Consider the following 17,891-nt stretch of genomic DNA (forward strand, 5'->3'; position numbering starts at 1 on the left):
TACATATATCTCAGGTGTAACATAATTTTTAAAAGCCATTTAAAACAAAAAGCAAGCTTCTGACTTATTTTGGCATCTACGGTTCCTACTGCTTTAGTAGGATTGCACTGTAGCACCGTCAGCCAGCCGGTGTAGCTGGTGGTAATAAAGAGTCCTTTAGCCCGGCCAGGTGTGGCTCAGGAGTTGAGCATTGACCTAGGATCCAGGAGATCGTAGTTCAAGTCCCAGTTGGGACACATGCCCGGGTTGCAGGCTCGATCTCCAGTCAGGGGTGTGCAGGAGGCAGCCAATCAATGATGACCCTCTCATCATTGGTGTTTCTATCTCTCTCCCTCTCCCTCTCCCTTCCTCTCTCTGAAATCAATAAAGATATTTTTTTTAAAAAGTCCTTTACATTTAGTTTTAGAATATACCATGCAATTATATTTTTTAGCTTTGGCAAATTTACTTTTTAAATTATATTTTTCTTTGGCCCATAGTAAAATTCAGTTTCATTTCTTAACTACACATCAGTTAACATTTCTTAACTATACTAGTCTTCATTAAGGTAACTTGGAATATGCTTCATGATATGAAAGAACCAGCCATCATATTTTTTAAATTCTTACAAATAGTCATCAAAGAATTTAATGACTTTAAATAGTTGAAGACTTCTTCATTCAGATGCTTCCCCAGAAAGGGAGTTGGTGGTGAGTTTATGTAGCAACTTTGAGTGTTTTTTTGGCCCATATGTGAAAGAGCTTTGTATATAAGATGAACCTCGCTGGAGGATGCTGGAGTCTGGATGTATCTATTAAAGTGTGGGTGCTAGATTTGGTGAGCTGTGGTTGGGGTGATTGTTCAGTTATGCTTCAGAACATTGATCATCTGCTATGAACATAGGGATAAGCAAGTTTGGAAAGAAGTAAATTATCATTATCAAGATACTGATATACAATACTTTGTGTAAAAACTAAAAAATTTTGTCCCAAATATCTGACTGTTGCTATTCTACTTTATGCAACTCTAGTAACCTCTTCTGGAGTCAGTGGAGCTATAAGATGGTAAATCTTTCTTGCTGCATGGCAAAGTTGTCTATTTCTGTGCTGTGTATCTGTCAGTGGTTCAGAGCTGTAGCCCGGGAGGAGGCGGCGGCGGTGGGGGAGAAGAGGAGGACAGTCAGCAGGAATCTGAAACTCCCGATCCAAGTGGAGGCTTCCGAGGAACAATGGAAGCAGACCGAGGAATGGAAGGTTTAGTCAGTCCCACGGAGGCCATGGGGATCAGTAGTGGGGCCAGCAGCTCCTGTCCTGGCTGGCTTCGAAAGGTAATTCCTTTGATAGAGGTACCTTAAATAAAATACATATCAGATCCTTTGCAGGGATTAGAAAAGAGTTGTCAGAATCTTTCAGTTTCCCATGTCCTATTCAAGTGTTTTGTAGTAGGTACCTGGGTTTCTGATTTCTACCTGGAACAAAATCACCAAATCTAGAATCCTTTTTTCTTCCTGACAAGAAGAGATACAAAAAGTTCTCATACCTGTATTACTTAAATGAATGTAAATTAACAGAGCCTTCCTTGAAGGCAGTTTTTGTAAACCATATGTGCAAAGATTAAGTTTATGATTTTGTACTATGGTTTGTGGAAGTGGAATATTGGGGCAATTGGAATGCTTTACAATAGAGAAATGGATTAATAAGAGTTTAAGTGCAGACAGTAAAAATGTTGGAGTATGTTTATTTATATGGAAAGTTGGTTATAGCATATGGCTATGCATAAAAGGATGTAATAATATCTGTGCAATATGATCCCATTCTTTTAGCAAATACGTAATGCATAGAAGGTCTTCTGTGAAGACTATATTAATTATTTTAACAGCAGTTATCTGTGAGTAATGGAATTGGTGGTGATTTTTATCATCCCCTTTGCTCATCTGTATTTTCTCATTTTCTACAGTGAACATGTATAGTTTGTGAAGTTTTAAAATTTTTACCAAAAAGATTGAATCTATGTATTTACAGCTCCCTATATAATAACCTGATAACCAAACCTGATAGCTATACAGGAGTATGGATGGAGGAAGCAGCAGACTGTACTGTCTAAAGTGTCAGTCTCAGCCTTTAGAAGCCTGGCAATTGCTCTCACTAACATCACCTTAGAGCTTCCCAACTCACTGAATAGCCTACATAGAATAAGTGTGTTGGGGAAACATGCCAGACATTCCAAACTCTGTTCTTGAATTTGAATTCATGTCACTGTAACTCCTCCAAAGGAAGGGCTGGAAGGTTGTGGGCAGTTAGAGTGAGCTGTGTAGTAGCCACAGCTATCCTGCCCCACTAGAGGGTGCTGATGTCACAACAGAGTTAAGGCTATAGAAAGAAGGGAATTTGGGAGAAAGTAGACTGATGAAATTCTTTCTCTTATACATAGGAGCTGGAAAATGCAGAATTCATTCCCATGCCTGACAGCCCATCTCCCCTAAGTGCAGTTTTTTCAGAGTCTGAGAAAGATACCCTGCCCTATGAAGAGCTGCAAGGACTCAAAGTGGCCTCCGAAGCACCTTCAGAACACAAGCCCCCAGTAGGAGCCTGGGTAACTGAGCTTTTTGCCTTTGAATCTCAAGTAGGTAAAGAGTGGCTGCAAGCTCTGCCCAGTTCTCTTGGCCTCACTGTCTCCTCCTCTAGCTTCTTTGGTCTCCAGCTGCCCTGTATCAGTTCATAACACTGTCTGGTAGTGCTTAAAGCCTCTAGTGAAGGGTAAACTAGGTTGTCTTGGAAAAGTATTCACCCTTGCACATTGCTGACAGGCTAACACTTTTCTATAGCAGAGAACTGTCTTTTCTCTCTGCCTCAGAAGTACCAAAATTGAAATTCCAAAATTCTAATCCAGTTTTTCATGACACTGCTAGGGTGGTTGGAGGCTTTAAATAGAAGGTGGAGCAAAAATAGGTTTATAGTTGTGAGTACGTGAAACACAGAGTTTATTCTTGTATTATTATTTAGTAATCATTGTATTATTTTCCATACTGATGAGTAAGAAATAATGCTTGTAGTCCAGTGAGGGAGCAACATATGTATTTCTAACCTTGATAGAAATCAAGTTGTGGTAAATATCTCAATAAAACTGTAAACCAGGGATTCAGACATTTTGGGCCACATAGTAATTATTTTAGGCTTTGCAGACCATACAGTCTCTTTAGCAGCTACACCACTCTGACACTGTAGCACAAAAGCAGCCATAGATAATACATAATGAATGAACATGCTTGTGTTCCAATAAAACTATTTACAAAAACAGGCAGTAGTCCTGATTTGGCCTGTGGACTGTCTTATTCTGCCCCTTGTTATAAACAGTGTACAATAGGAGGAGGAAGAAAAGTTCAGACTAGGAAAATTGAAAAGCTCCCCAGAAGAGGTAATAAAACCTTTGAAAACTTCAAGGTAAATATTTTAATTCCTCTGTCAATAATTCTTGAATTGTTTTGTCAATCCTGTTTAGTGAACACCTCTCAAATCTCTTCTAAAGTGTAACCCTCTACATTTCATGAATATTGACCCTTTGGATTACAGTTTCCTCACTGTGATCAGAAAAACTTGTTCCAAACTAAATTATGCTTTCTCCATGTCAGCATTTTGATTAATTTATTTTTATCCTCACCTGAGGATATGTTTTTATTGATTTTAGAGAGAGGGGGAGAGAAACATCGATATGAGAGAGAAACAGACTATAGATTGGTTGCCTCCCATACATGCCCCGACCAGTGACCAAACCCTCAATCTGGGTATGAGTGCCCCAACCAGAAACTGAACCCACAACCTTTTTGGTATATGGGATGACGCTTCAACCGAGCCACACCAGCCAGGGCCACACTTCAGCATTTTAAATGGGAAGATATCAGTACACTTTAAAATTTTTTCACAAAGTCCTTCAAAATAGATGGTTATTTTTTTACCTTAGCATAATGGAGACTGAGGCAGAGTTCTCTTGCCCTATTATGTTAGAGCCAGGTGCTCTTGTAATGCTTGCTGTTTTCTGTTTCTTTTGCATTTACTTCATGTGTATATAAGTTTTATCTTATTCTTTTAAAAGTAAAATCTGATAGCACTTTGAGGAAATTTGGATTGGGGAGCTGTGGCATCCAGGCAGAACCTCTTGTGACCTGTTCCTCTCTACTCTTTAGCCACCTCGGCTGAATCCTGCAGGAACATGTGCTGGGAAGGGAACACCATTGATTCCTCCTACCTGTGCATGCAGCAGTCTGCAGGTGGAGGTTGAGAGATTGCAGGGTCTGGTGTTAAAGTGTCTGGCTGAACAACAGAAGCTACAGCAGGAGAACCTCCAGATTTTTACCCAACTACAGAAGCTGAACAAGAAGTTAGAAGGAGGGCAGCAGGTGAGAGCATTGAAAGAATAATTTCAGTTCCAAATTCTGTTTTGAAGAATCACAGAAACAAAACACCAAGGACTGAAATATACTTCTTTGTAAGCACTTACCTTTTAACGATGTAACTTTTAGAATCCCAGAAACCCTGGGCCTTGTTCAGGCACCTGGATTGAATGATTTTTATCACCTAACTTCCATTGGTTTTTGTTACTCTTTGTTTTTTCTTTTCCTCCTTCTTATGAAAAACTTTAAACATTATAGTTCAGTGAACACACATATATCCACCATCTAGATTCAACAATTGTTAACATGTTGCCATATTTGGGGTGTGTGTGTGTGTGTGTGTGTGTGTGTATTTAGAATATGTGTGGATATATATCTCTGTGTATTTAAAATGTATGTAATTTTATTTTGCTAAAACATTTTCAAGTAAAGTATAAAAGTCATGACATTGCCTAAATACTTTATTACATGTATCCAAAAATAAAGACATTCATTCTCCTGGATAACCATAATACCATTATCACACTTAACAAAATTAACACTAATAATCTCAGACCAAAATCCAGTCAAGAACCCCACATTACATTGTTCTGTCTCATTTCTCTTAATCTAGAACAATTCCCTCCACCACCATTCTCCCCCTCCCCCCACCATGGCATTGACTTAAAGAAACAGGGTCAGTTGTTTAACAGAATGTCCCACATTTCTGAATTTGTCTTGTTTTCTTGGGATATTGCTTAACTTGCTCCTTTTTCACCCTGTCATTTCTGTAAACTGGAAGTTAGACCTATAGGCTCAATTAGATTTAAATTAAACATTTCTGATAAAAATACATCACGGTGATGCTGCATGCATTGTTTTTAAGGAGCCCTACTATAGAGTGAACTAGGATAGGGAAATAGGGTTCAACCCTTGGCTTTGCCATTTACCAACTTTTTGTGTTTAGACAAATTACTTTGTTTCAGTGAGCTCTGGTTTCTCACCTAAAAATAGAAAATGATGCCACCCCCTTTGTATGGTTGTTTTGAGGATTAAATGAAATGTCTATGAAAATACTTTGGAATGTAATGTACACACTTGAGGTAAGCATGGGCGTATTGGCAACTATGGCCAGAAGGAGGGTGGTTTTGACTAGGGCTGTCTCAATTTTAAAGCAGAGTTCTGAATCCCAGAAAATCCTGCAGTCCGAGACAAACCAGGACAGTTTGTCATCCTACCCACAGCAAATGTAAAGATGTAGACTGTATGAACAAAATTAAGATTATTTTGGTCTGAGATTATTAGTGTTAATTTTGTTAAGGTAGTATTATGAACTTCTCACAAAACTGTGGCAACAAATCCTTAGAGTTTGACATTGAAAATGTCCTGAACTGCATGATAGGTGGCAGTAGTGCTAATGTGGAACTGTATTTTTTTCTGGACAGATGGGGATGCATTCCAGAGGAACTCAGACAGCAAAGGAAGAAATGGAAATGGATCCAAAACCTGACTTAGATTCAGATTCCTGGTGCCTCCTGGGAACAGATTCCTGTCGACCCAGCCTCTAGTCTCCTGAACCTGTATAGCCTCCAGGAAACTGGGATCCAAAGAATTTCACAGCACACTTACTGAATGCAGAGAGCGCTTTCCTGGCTTTGTTCACTTGCAGACAAGGAGCGCAAGGCGGAGGCTCTGAAGCACTTTCCACATACACTTGGAGAGTGGCATTGCCTATTAGATAGGATCTAGGAGTGGTTTTGTTTTGGAGAATGGAAGGGATCCATGGCCCTGGCTTTGTTCTCAGTGACTGCCATAGCAACAGCAGCTCTGTACCTCATCTGGTGATCCCACCTTTGAAGAGGAGACACAATGCTCACCTTAATTTTGCTGGTAGCAGCTTATATCTCATTTATCATTTTCACCACTAATTGGAAGCTGCCTTGGGAATTCAACACCAGGCATTGCACCTCTGGGTGGAGGAGGGAAAAGTGTGAAGCTGGAGTGGGCTGGAACCAGGTGTGTGGCCTGTCCAGGGTCATCTGGAGAGTGGTGAAGTGCTCTGAGCCCTCTCAGGAGCCCTGAGTCTAGGAAAGGATGTCTGGTGGTGTCAGTCTCTAGGGCTTGTTTTCAGAAAGTTCAGTTACATCATGCTTTAGGAGGAAAAGTAGGCTTTGAATGCTTTTCCTCTGAGGGTGATTGAAATTTCTTCAGTGAGTAGTAGAGAAAGAAGGGCAGGTTCCTCCTCATCACACAGCTGGAGTGACTGGCTGTGGCAGATGCAGGCTGGGCTTTCCTAGCTTTGGAAGATGCCTGTAAGAGATGAGGTGGCTTGTAGAGAATTGAGTCAGTGGGGCAGTAGGAATGGCCTTAAGGGAAAACCATGAGGGAGAGGAAGTGCCTCCTCTGGGTACCTTTGAGAAGGCTTACAGTGACTCTGCTCATGAGAAGGCCTCTTATGCCTCTGCCTTCATGGCTCTTAGGGTTCTGATCTTGACATCAGCAGCCCTAACCACTCCCTTCCTGTATGTCTAGTCAGTATTTTTTCCCCTTTGGTGTTTTATGAAGCCATATCAGTGAATCTGTATCATCTTTCCTACTCGAGTGGCCCAAAGCCAGCCCCCAAACCTGGTAGTCCCTAAAGCCTAACAGAACAGGTGGAACCTGCCAAGTGAAAGAAATTTGGCTGAGAGCTCCCTTCTGATCCCATAGTCATGTCCTTATAGATAGGAGCAAGTTAGCTTTCCCAAAGAAAATGTCCTAGAGCTTTTGATGATTTTACTTAAGGATGTGAACTTTTGTTTCTCCACCTGGCCTTATGAAAGATTCACAGGAGCAGTCTTGAGGCGCTTCATAGCCTACCTTCCTAAAAACAGCTACATTAATTTTTGTTTCATTTTCCCTAAACCAAAAAAATGAATGTTTGATGTCTGTTTAATATTTTGGAAGGATCTGTGCAGTGGAAATGTCATTTCCCTAAAACTGATGATGCAGAGGCTGACGCTACGGGAAAACCTCATGGCTGGGGATGGGCAACTCTGTTCAATGGGATCTTTTTTGGTTTGATGTTCCCATTGTTTTCTCAATTCTGGGAAGCCTAGTACAATGGTACTAATGTAATCACTGAAGCCTTTTCTTAAAATAAGGGAAGGGGCCAACCCTGGATTAAGCTACAAATTCTGGGGACTTGGGGGTTTGCTGTAAACCCTAACAGTGGGGTTTGGTTCATCATGTAAATGTAACTTTGATTTTTTTTTTTTAAGGACTGACTGGCCTTTCACATTCTTGTATCCCTCATGCTTACCATCTCAGCAGGCCTGAGAGGCAGGGTCAGTTTGGGTGTTAATCATGAGTGTTGCTTCTGCTGTGGATCTGAGGAACATGGGACGTTGCTGAGACTGTGGGATGGAAGTGAGCACTGATGAGAGGGTGAGATCCTTGCCCTTGTTCCAGAGGGGACTTATTCTCTAGCAGTGGAATGCTGTGGTCATTTTCTCTAGCATGTTCCCTTGGGAAACCTAGGTTTGCTATGAATCTGGCTGAGAATCTAAATTCTGTGCCTTAGAAACAATTTGCACTTTCCCAAATTGTGCCTGGGACAGCCATACGATTTTTCCCACCAAACAGCTATGCAAACAGAAACCAGTTCAAAGGTGGCAGTCATGCTTAGATAAAAAGTGAAAGGTGAGGCAGCAGAAATGCCTTTGAACGGTTTTCTGTAGCTAATTCTCTACTTTTCTATGCAGTGCTAGGTGTTTTAAGTTTTCCATAGTATTGCTTTTGAGTTACAGTATATCCTGAGTTACTCCTCTGCTCTGACATTGTTGCTGAAGAACTAGCTTATTGTTAGCCAGATGTCTGAAAGGTTGAGGGTGGAGTGGTTTGGCATTTCTGTTTTAAATAAACATTTAAACTTTCAATCAGTGCTATGCCTCAGTAAGTCTGTGCATGGACCTTAGTCACTGGGGATAAAGCACTCAGATTCCAGGCCTTCATGAATCTTTAATTCAGTGGTCTGTAACAGAAACAATGCAAGGGACATTTGCACAGAAATAATCTTTGCCTCTTTCCAATTTCTTTTTCTTGCTAACAGAGTAATTTCTGCTGCTACAGCTTTTCCCCACCCCCAGGCTTCTGAAATACAGTCTTAAAATGCAGAGAGAGAAAAAAACAAGTCATTAGAAGAGGAAGGATCACTTCTTGTACTTGTCTCCCCAATCACAGTGGGCTTTTTCAAGTGATAATGCCAGTTTATGTTTATAAAACTGGTTTCCCTCAAAGAGGGTGAACTGTATTTTGGTCTCCCTGGCAGAGCACAGCCAAGTTACAACTTCTCTTGGCTGAGCATTTCACTAAAATTTAAAGCAAAAGTAGCCTTAAACTCACATTTCATTTGGTTTGCCATATATTTGGAAACATTCATAAGCAGACCAACTCTGGAACGAAGATATAAATCAATTCTTTCAAATGAGTATCCCTGGGCCTAAAAAGAAGTATTATTCATGATAGTGTCAGGGCAGAGTGGGCTGTAGCCAGGGCTACAAAACATGTTCCTTCCTGCTGCAAAGCCAAAAACCACTTATTGCTTCGATAATTAACTATGGAAATAAACATACTGCTCGCTAAACCTCACAGAATCATAACATCAGGGAGAAGAGCACTTTATCACATCTCTGCTACCTCCTGTGTAGTTGTGAAGAGTGAGAAATTGCTGACAAAAAGGAAGTGTTCGCCAGGAGGTCCTGTGCTGCCTTGAACACACTGCTTTTAAGAAGCACCATCTTAGCATGTCTGCACATCCTTTTAAATGAAGTGAGTTACCGTGAGATTTTCCCCACTGCTTAACCTTTTGAACTTTAATATGTCTAATATTTACTTGGGTGAAGTAGTATAATACATGGACTAACAAGCAGCATTTATTTCTCCATGCATCATCCTCCACTATCCTGGAAGAGACTTAGAAAAAGGTTTCTAACCTCTTCCCAAAGATCAGATCAAGCTAAATTTAAAGACTAATAGGCATTGCTAACATAATGAAGGCCAAAGCATGTTGAGATTGAAGGGAACATTAAGACCTTGACTATTGTTTTATTTCTCTACAACAACGAATAACTGCTTCCTGTGTCTATATGAAGCACACACACACACAAAGCAGTTGTTCTCCCTAGAGGGCTCTTATCTGTGACCTTAATACCATCGTCCAGGGGTTCCCAACCCAGTGGCTATCGGGCAAGGCAGATAAGGCAAAATAAGTGAAGCAGGCCAGGTGGGGCTGTGGTGATCTGAATCCTCTCTCCCTTCTCAAGGAGCAACCAATTCTGAACCTCATGCAGTTAGTGCTGTGCAGGGTGAATGGCCCAGTGTTTCCAGAACTTCAAGTTATGTAAGAGATGCTTCATATCCCAATTTTTAAATGTCGGATTATATTTTTAGTGCTGTGCCAGCCAAATAAAACATAATTGTGGGGCAAAGCAGTCCACAGGCCACTACCACTTGGTAACATTGGCCACAGCTCACTCTTGCCATCTGTTGTTCTTACCATCAAGTGTAAAACAGTGTACCTCATTAAACTTGCCTGGGGAATGTCTCTATTGGATGAAATAGCCAGTGTGTCTATGTGAGGTTTCTTTAGGTGGCCAACCAAAAGCCCTGGTATGTGATACCTCTTTTTCTCAGCAACAATTAAGAGCATACCTCTTTTTCTTTGTCACAAGAGCATAAAGGATTTCAATATATGCTGTTTTTAAGATACATAATTTTTTTTCAGCCTACTGTCTTATAGCTTTACAGCTAAAGCCTTAAACTCACATTTCAAATTGGTTTGATCTGTTGGCCCAGCCACTCAGCAGAAGCTACAGTGGAAATGAAACAGGAGTGAGTAGCCATCTGTAGTTGAGTAAAATACATTTTTGTTGTCTGCCAAGTCGCCTTTGCCCAGGTCAGGCTGGGAGACTTTTTTCCAGTATTTTAAAGTAACAATTTGAGTAATGCTCATACGACAATGACCCTACTAGTACTTCAGGTCTGTTATTCTAGCTTCATCCTATCGGAACTAGTACTACCCCTTAACAAGTCGAGGACTCACTCATCATTTGTTTAATTTAAACTCCCCAAACCCATTTATTGAGGGCCTAATTATAAAGGTTACTTGCACTAGGCATGATGCGTCACAAAAAATTAAAAAGATCTGGTACCTTTTCCTTCAAAGTTTGCTTTCTGAAATAGAAGTTAACTGTGGTCTAGTCAGCAGGGACATGTGACACAGCAGTGTCCCAGCTTGCTTTGATGGTATATTTTGCTGCCTCATTTAAAGCGCCATCCAACCAACTTACCAACCTAATTTGAAAGCAGTGCTAGCAACAGCTGAAACTGAAGTTTCTTCCCCTTCTTTAACATTAGAAAAGAGCAACAGCTGAAACTGAAGTTTCTTCCCCTTCTTTAACATTAGAAAAGAGCAACAGCTGAAACTGAAGTTTCTTCCCCTTCTTTAACATTAGAAAAGAGCAAGTATAGAGACATATAGTGTGTTTCCCCCTCCCTACCCTGTGAAATAGACAAAGATGGGTTTCCTTTATGACACAATACACCATAGGGAGGGTTTAGGATATATTGGCACTCTTACATACCTGTATTGGCTTTTAGCCAGGACCATGCACCAGGGAGGTCAAGGGTAAACTTCCATTTGCCTTACAATGAAATCCTGTTACCTTTTATAAGAGATATCATTTGGATATCATCCTCTGACACCAACTCATCCTAATGAGCCAACTTTTTGCAAGAGCAAGAAGAGTTAGCAGGAACCACAGACATGCAGAGGCAGTACCAAGAAGGCCAAGCAAATGCTGGCACTTAGCACAAACCACAAGTCAGCTTGTGAGAAGACAGCTTTAATGCTCACTACTCAACGTCTTCACCCATCAGTTCTTAGGGCAGTAACATAAGGCACACAAGCCTGAGGTGGTAATTCAGTGGGAAGCTGAGGTTTCCTTCTGCCTCCTGCTGTTTAGCAATGGGTTTCTCCTCTCTGATTTCAGCTCTGCAGGCAGGGGTGGGGCATGTAAAAGTTTTCATTCTTCCTGCTTTGCATCAAATCATTCTATTCCCACTTACTGCTGAAGAGAAGCTTTCTGAGACTAATGAGGAGGCCTCCACTGTTGTCTACTCAACTGTAATGCTTCCTTGGAGGCGGAGGACGGTTCTTGATGGTCTTACACTTAGGAATGTGCCGCTCAGCCACCTTGGGAGCAAACTGACGGCTACAGTGAGGACATTGAATATAGTCTGGATTTTCTGCAAGCAGGATGTGAGGCAAGTCTGAGGGGTTTCCACCTTTGGCAATTACCTGCTGGACCTCTCGAGCCTGACGGAGGGTACGGATGAAAGATTCATGCTTCTGTCTCCAGTTGCTCTTCCGAGGAGGTTCAGCCTATGAGTAAAAGGAAGACTGATCATTCAACTTGGCATTTATCCCATCTGAGTCTCCACTAGAATGACAGTAAGAAAATAAGGGTGTTAATCTGCAAGGTCAAAGAGAACAGGAAAGGAGCAGCAGGGAAAACTGACTTGCCTGAGTGGAGGCACTTAAACTAAGGCCCTGCCAGCGGGGACAAGTCCCAAGAGGCAAACCACGTTCCCCAGCAGAGACCTGGAGAGCCTCAGTGCTTGCCAGTGCCAGGCCCCAGGGCTGCTATCCCACCCTGCACATCCAGCACTCTCATGGAGCAGGAGTTTATTCTCTGGAGAAATTGAACCAGACAGGTGTCAGACTCAGGAAATACAGGCACGGGGAAAAAGGGTTCATCTTGGAGCTGACAATAGGGATTAAGTGCAAGTGTACATGATGAATTGCAGAACTGTCAGCCTCCTTGCCCCACTCGACTCCCAGAGTACCAGGCACATGGGCACCTTCTTAGGAGACTGAAGGGTTCTCTGGATGTACCGAGCAGGAGACAGAAAGCCATCAGACACTGGCTCTGGGGCACCCCAATTAAAAGGCTCACTATTTGATAACCCTAATATGAAAGTCCTTAGTCAACAAGCCCCACTTAAGCTTAAATGTGAATGGACAGATATTTGAGTAAGCTTGAACAAGAGAGACCAAAACAAGTACACAAGCAAACACACACACATGAAGCAGCAACAAGGTAGGGAGCAGAAGAAAACTTTACAAAAAACCATAATATAAGCAAAGGAGTATTAGAAGAAATTGTGTCCATAAAACAAGAAGAATATATACACTATGAGAAAGGAACAACCAAAGAACCAGAACTATTATAAATTAAAACTTTGAGAGCTGAAAATAAAAATTGAAATGTTATAAAATAATGTCAAGAAAATTATGCAGAATGGGAAAAAAGATCAAGATGGAAAGTAGAAAATATTAAAACATTAGGAACTCAATCCAGGAAGTCCAACATCTGACTAATAGGCATTCTAAAAAGAACAGAGAGGACAAGAGGAGGAATTATTAAAGAAATAATAGTATAAACATTCCTAGAGTTACATGTCACTACTCTTGAGATTGAAATAACCCACCAAGTATCCAACACAATCATTGTAAAATTTCAGTTTCAGAATGAAGAGAGAAACCTGTAAGCTTTTAGAAATAGAAAAAGAAAAAACAGAATGGTTTCCTATAACAGAGCAAAAATCAAATTGGCATCAGCTTTCTCAACAGTAACACTGGTTGCTAAAAGCTAGTAGGAAAATGCCTTAAAAATTCTGACAGCCCGGCCGGGCGTGGCTCAGTGGTTGAGCATCGACCCAGGATCCAGGCGATCAGGGTTCGATTCCCGGTCAGGGCACATGCCCCGGTTGCAGGCTCGATCCCCAGTTGGGGGCATGCAGGAGGCAGCCGATCAATAACTCATCATTGATGTTTCTCTCTCCCTTCCCTCTCCTTTCCTCTCTCTGAAATCAAAGATATATTAAATAAAAAAAAATTCTGACAGAAAATCATTTTCCACTCATAATTCTGATCAAATCATCAGTCAAATACAAGGCTATTATATAGACATTTTCATTCTTTCCAAGACAAAAAATATGTCTCCCATGCATCTTTCTTAGTAAGCTTCCACAGGGCAAGGAGTATAGCAAGAAAACGGAAGACACAGGATGCTGGAAACGTGGCACCCAACAGAGGAGAAGCAAAGAGAAGTCCTAGGACAACAGATCTGCACCAGGCCTGGAGAAGAACCAGTCCAGACTAGAGCAGGAGGAAAAAGAGTGGTCAGAGGGAGGTTTCCAGAATTTAAAAAATCAAACTCATGGATTGTGAGGGGTGTTTGAGCAATTACAGAAACATTAACAGGTGTCTGACATCAGATGGATCATTTAGGGGGGGAAATTTATAGAGAGAAGGTATGTAGGAAACCAAGCAAATGAAAACATGAGTCAATTATTAACTCCAGGTGCATGTGGGCAGGGCAGAATTTGTTCACTCATCAGTGAACAAAATTTATGTGGTGGTTATAATGTAAAAGCTGACTACTGGTTTAATGCAAAAGTGTGATTCCACTACAATGGAAGGATAAGGGGAGAAGTAGATGGAGAGGGGAAATGAGAGCTTAACCTGCAGCATCTATAAGAGGAACTCAACAGATAATGCACAAAGTTGATAAATCAAGAAAGTAAGTGTACTATTTAGAAATATGGAAATGCATTCCGGAAGAGGCATCTATCAGAACTAAAGACTGCCTCTGGGGACTAGATTAGGGCTGGTGACAGATGAGGTGGAATACTGCTAATATGCATTATAAGTACTAACTACATGATTATAAAAATATTCAAATATTTAGATTAAAATAAAATTAATCTTGAAGGCAAATAGCTACTTGGTGATACAACATCATTAATGACAAACACTAGGAAGAGATGTTATCAAAGGAAAAGGAAGTACCCGTCAGGAAAGTCTTACTGAAACAGACAAGAAGGCAAGAGAATCAGTGTTGGAGATGGTGTCCGGGAACCTTTCAAAGAACTGAATTAGAGGAAAGTTTGTCACCTATATGATACTTATACTTAAATTCTTCATTGTATTGAAATTTTATTCAATTAACACAATAAGTACAAAATTGTGGCCTCTGTGCCCAAATGCTTAGGGTCCAGCAGAGAGACAAGAGGTATAAGTGTACTGAAAGTTATGTGAATATGAAAGGATATAAGAAAAATTACCTGTTCTGAGTACACTAGAGAAATGAGAGGGAGACACAAAGGCACAAAGTTTGGGAATAAGACTTAGGACATTCCAAGGAGGGAAGAGCATCTCGATGCAGATCCTTTCTGCCTTGGTGTCCTCAATGCAACATATTCCCCCAAACTATTTTCCACAAAGCAAGGGTATCTGATCTCAGACACCCAACTCTTTGCTTCACTGCTCCTGTATTTAGGAATTTAAGAAACACAAGATTATTTTAGGTGCCAGGCAGAAATAAAACCACTATAGTGGGGCCCTGGCAAGGTAGATCAGTTGGTTAGAGCATCATCTCCATACACCAAGGTTACAGGTTCGATCTCTGGCCAGGGCACATACAAGTATCAACCAATGAGTGCGTAAGTAAGCGGAACAACAAATGGATGTCTTTTTCTCTCTCTCTCCCTTCCTCTTACTAAAAAAATCAATCAAAAAATGAAAACAGAATGACTCATATGTTGCTAGAAATATTAGAGATGGGTGAGGTGTTGAGATCACGTGGCCTAGGCTTTCTGGACTTTTCCAAGCTTCAATCATTTGCATGCCACATTCACTTTATCCCCCTATTCATACTTTTCTTTAAATTCATGATTCCTAGAAATCAAGGGTGTAATATGTTGTCATGTTTTCCTAATACACACTAAAACTACTAAAATAAAAAATGTCTGTCAGCATGCCACACTTTGAAAAACACTCATTTACAAAATAAGGGGCATAACCTTGACAGAGTTGGGGAGTTATTCACGGGACAACCTCCTCCAGATCTGACAGTCCACAGGTGCCTGTGAAGTTCCCCTAAGCTTATCATGGAAACATCCCAAAGTCCTTACTTTTTACAACCGAGTTTTTCTGCAGCTAGGAATGTTAACTGAAAATAAAGTCATGTACCGTCAAGGTGTTTACACTCTAAATGGAGAGAATAATTCCAAACTTAATTATGTTCCATGTACTTACTGTGAAGGTGTATCAACACTGAGCTAATCAACACTGAGCCTGGATGGGCGTGGCTCAGTGGTTGAGCCTCGACCTAGGATCCAGGGGATCGGGGTTCGATTCCCGGTCAGGGCACATGCCTAGGGTTGTAGCTCGGCCCCCAGTCAGGGGCATACAGGAGGCAGCCGATCAATGACTCATCATTGATGTTTCTCTCTCTCTCTCCCTCTCCTTTCCTCTCTCTGAAATCAATAAAGATATATTTAATTAAAAAAAAGATATGGTTACAGGCATGGTAACAGATTCGGAGGTGGCAAAGTATATTGCAAAGTGAAAGGAATTCTCTCAAGGTAGTGAAAAAAAGAATAGCTTTTTCCTTTATATTTTTCATGTCTTTTAAATTTTCTACAGTAAATGTTTATTACTTTTATAATCAAAAGGACACCTGTTTTTGAGTTTAGGTTTTGGAGTCATCCCAACCCAGATTTATATGCTGACTCTGCTATTTTAAGCTGTCTGTGAGCTCAAATTAACCTCTCTAAAACTTGATTTCTGAATTGATAAGAGATCATGAAATCCTCACACGGTTGTGGTGAGGGTCCTATGAAAAGCTCCCATCACAGTAATAATCAATAAATGCTAATTCTCACTTTCTCCCTTTATAACAATTGAAATATTTGTTTAAAAAAAAACAAAAAAAAACTTACAAGGATTTAACAGGCCCTTACAATGATCCCTGCTCAAGGTCAAATCCATAAGGCCCTTGTTACCTTGACTGAGGCTGGTGCCTTCCAGTTCAAGTACTGCTCTAGTTCTGTGCCTTTGGCTCGGGCCTTGGAGGAGTCAAACACTTTCCTCTTGGAACCCTGCATCCTGCTGCAGGCGTTGGAGTGCCTCTCCAGCCTGAACAAGAGAAACTTGCGTCCACAGTGGCTGCACTCGCCCAGTTCTGGCTCTTCAGTGGAACAGCTGGAACCTGAGGAGTCTGGTGCCCTAGGCAAGTCAGAACTGCTGGCGGACCGTGGCAAAGCACTGCCTGGAGCTGCTGTAGGCTGAGGAAACTTCTCCTTCACCGGCCCTGAGGCTTGGTCTCGGATTTTGTTATCGCTTGCCCCTAGTCTCTCCCTTCTGAGCTTCTGTACCCCATAATCAGAGAACTGGAATGGATTGGGATTTTCTTGAGACTGTCCCCAAGTTTCATTCTTTCCGCTGTCTCCACTGAAGACCTCCCTAGAGCCGTATTCTGGGGACGAGACAGGGTTGTACGCAGTGTTGCCATTACCTTTAACTCTCCTCCTGGGGAGTGTCAGTCTCTGTAGCTCTCTGTTTTCATTTTCCTCAGCCTGTTCCTTTTCCTTCTGGATCCTTCTGAGTTCCTCCTCCGTCTTCTTCAGCTTTTCCCTCAGGAGAGTCTCTTTTCTTCGGATTTCCTCCTCTAAACTCTCTCCTGCAGCTTCTAGTCTTTGGATCTGCACCCACTCAGTCCTGCCGGGGTTTGCCATGGCTCTCTCCTCCTGTGTGGCAGCAACAGTACCAACCACAGATGAATTCGCCCAGTTCCTTGAACCAAAACTGCTGTATGAAAACTCCCTTGGCTCAGGGGGTCTTGGAGAAACATTCTGGTCCCCACCCATGCCAGTCTCACCTGTACTACGAGACTTCCGGTGGAACACGGGTTTCAGTGGATATGCCCGGTCCACTCCAACTCGTTTCTTTGTAAAGGGGATGAATTCCTGGTTATTTGCTTTGGGATAGCGGGATTGAGGGCCTGATGAGTAAAACAAACCCTTCGCTTGGCTCTGGAGATTGCTTCTTGGGTCTTGCTGGGTGATTCCAGCATGGTGGGGATAGAAGGAGCTCTGGGTTTTTGTGCCGGTGTTCCATTTGGAGTGAGTGTAGAGATTATTCAACATGGGCTCTTTGCTGCTCGAAAGCTTTTCCTGGGAATTGTTCCTCAGGTGCCCCATTGAGGATAGCTGGGAAGAGTCACCTTTTTCGTAGGGGGCTTGCTTAGTTGAGTGGAGCCCTGGTGCTTCCGTTTTATTGTATGGGAACATAACACCCACAAGCAGAGGTGGTGCCAAATGGAGACCAGCCATTCAGGGTCCGGATCGAAGCCTAGGGAAGATTTAAACCAGATATATGTGAGGAGTTTGTCTGAGGTTGACCCCGGTCACTAACGCAAACTGTTTCTACCCTTGCCCTATCTACATTTTATTTAAGCTTTTTAGGGACCGTGGTACCGGGTCTGCTAAAGCTTTCCTTCAATAAGCATTAGGTGAGTGCTTATTTTGTCCTGTGAGTGCTTATTAGGTCCTGAAGATAAAAAACGAATGTGATAGAGGTGTCCCTGCCACCTCCCCTTCCCCTGTACCAGTAGCAGCTCTGCTGTACACAAGGATGCTCCTGCCATACACAGAATAT

The 17,891-nt window shown here is 41.7% G+C and overlaps 2 protein-coding genes across 4 annotated transcripts in view; one reads left to right on the forward strand and one right to left on the reverse strand.

Moving 5' to 3' along the window:
• The window catches only part of NEK9 (NIMA related kinase 9), a 35,263-nt gene extending 27,001 nt beyond the window's left edge, over nt 1-8,262 (forward strand). The window contains exons 19-23 of one of the 2 annotated variants that reach the window (XM_087819033.1): nt 1,101-1,306; nt 2,410-2,571; nt 3,333-3,419; nt 4,160-4,372; nt 5,791-8,262. In XM_087819033.1, coding sequence (XP_087675159.1) covers nt 1,101-1,306; nt 2,410-2,571; nt 3,333-3,419; nt 4,160-4,372; nt 5,791-5,913 — 791 coding nt within the window. In that variant the 3' untranslated portion in view covers nt 5,914-8,262. The remainder of the gene's footprint in view (nt 1-1,100; nt 1,307-2,409; nt 2,572-3,332; nt 3,420-4,159; nt 4,373-5,790) is intronic. The other variant, XM_087819037.1, reaches the window with a different exon arrangement.
• A 2,739-nt stretch (nt 8,263-11,001) lies between these two features.
• ZC2HC1C (zinc finger C2HC-type containing 1C) lies at nt 11,002-17,577 on the reverse strand. 2 transcript variants are annotated; one of them, XM_016208688.2, is made up of 2 exons: nt 16,238-17,577; nt 11,002-11,768 (listed from the first exon to the last, which is right to left on the reverse strand). In XM_016208688.2, the coding sequence occupies exons 1-2, from the start codon at nt 17,564-17,566 to the stop codon at nt 11,505-11,507; spliced, it is 1,593 nt and encodes a 530-aa protein (XP_016064174.2). In that variant the 5' UTR covers nt 17,567-17,577; the 3' UTR covers nt 11,002-11,504. The 2 variants fall into 2 exon arrangements, with proteins under 2 accessions (XP_016064174.2, XP_087675173.1); XM_087819047.1 differs by having other exon boundaries at nt 11,687-11,768; nt 16,175-17,577.
• Between the last annotated feature and the right edge of the window lie 314 nt (nt 17,578-17,891).

Source organism: Miniopterus natalensis, chromosome 1, assembly GCF_054644295.1.
Source record: "Miniopterus natalensis isolate mMinNat1 chromosome 1, mMinNat1.hap1, whole genome shotgun sequence".
Lineage (NCBI taxonomy): Eukaryota > Metazoa > Chordata > Mammalia > Chiroptera > Miniopteridae > Miniopterus > Miniopterus natalensis.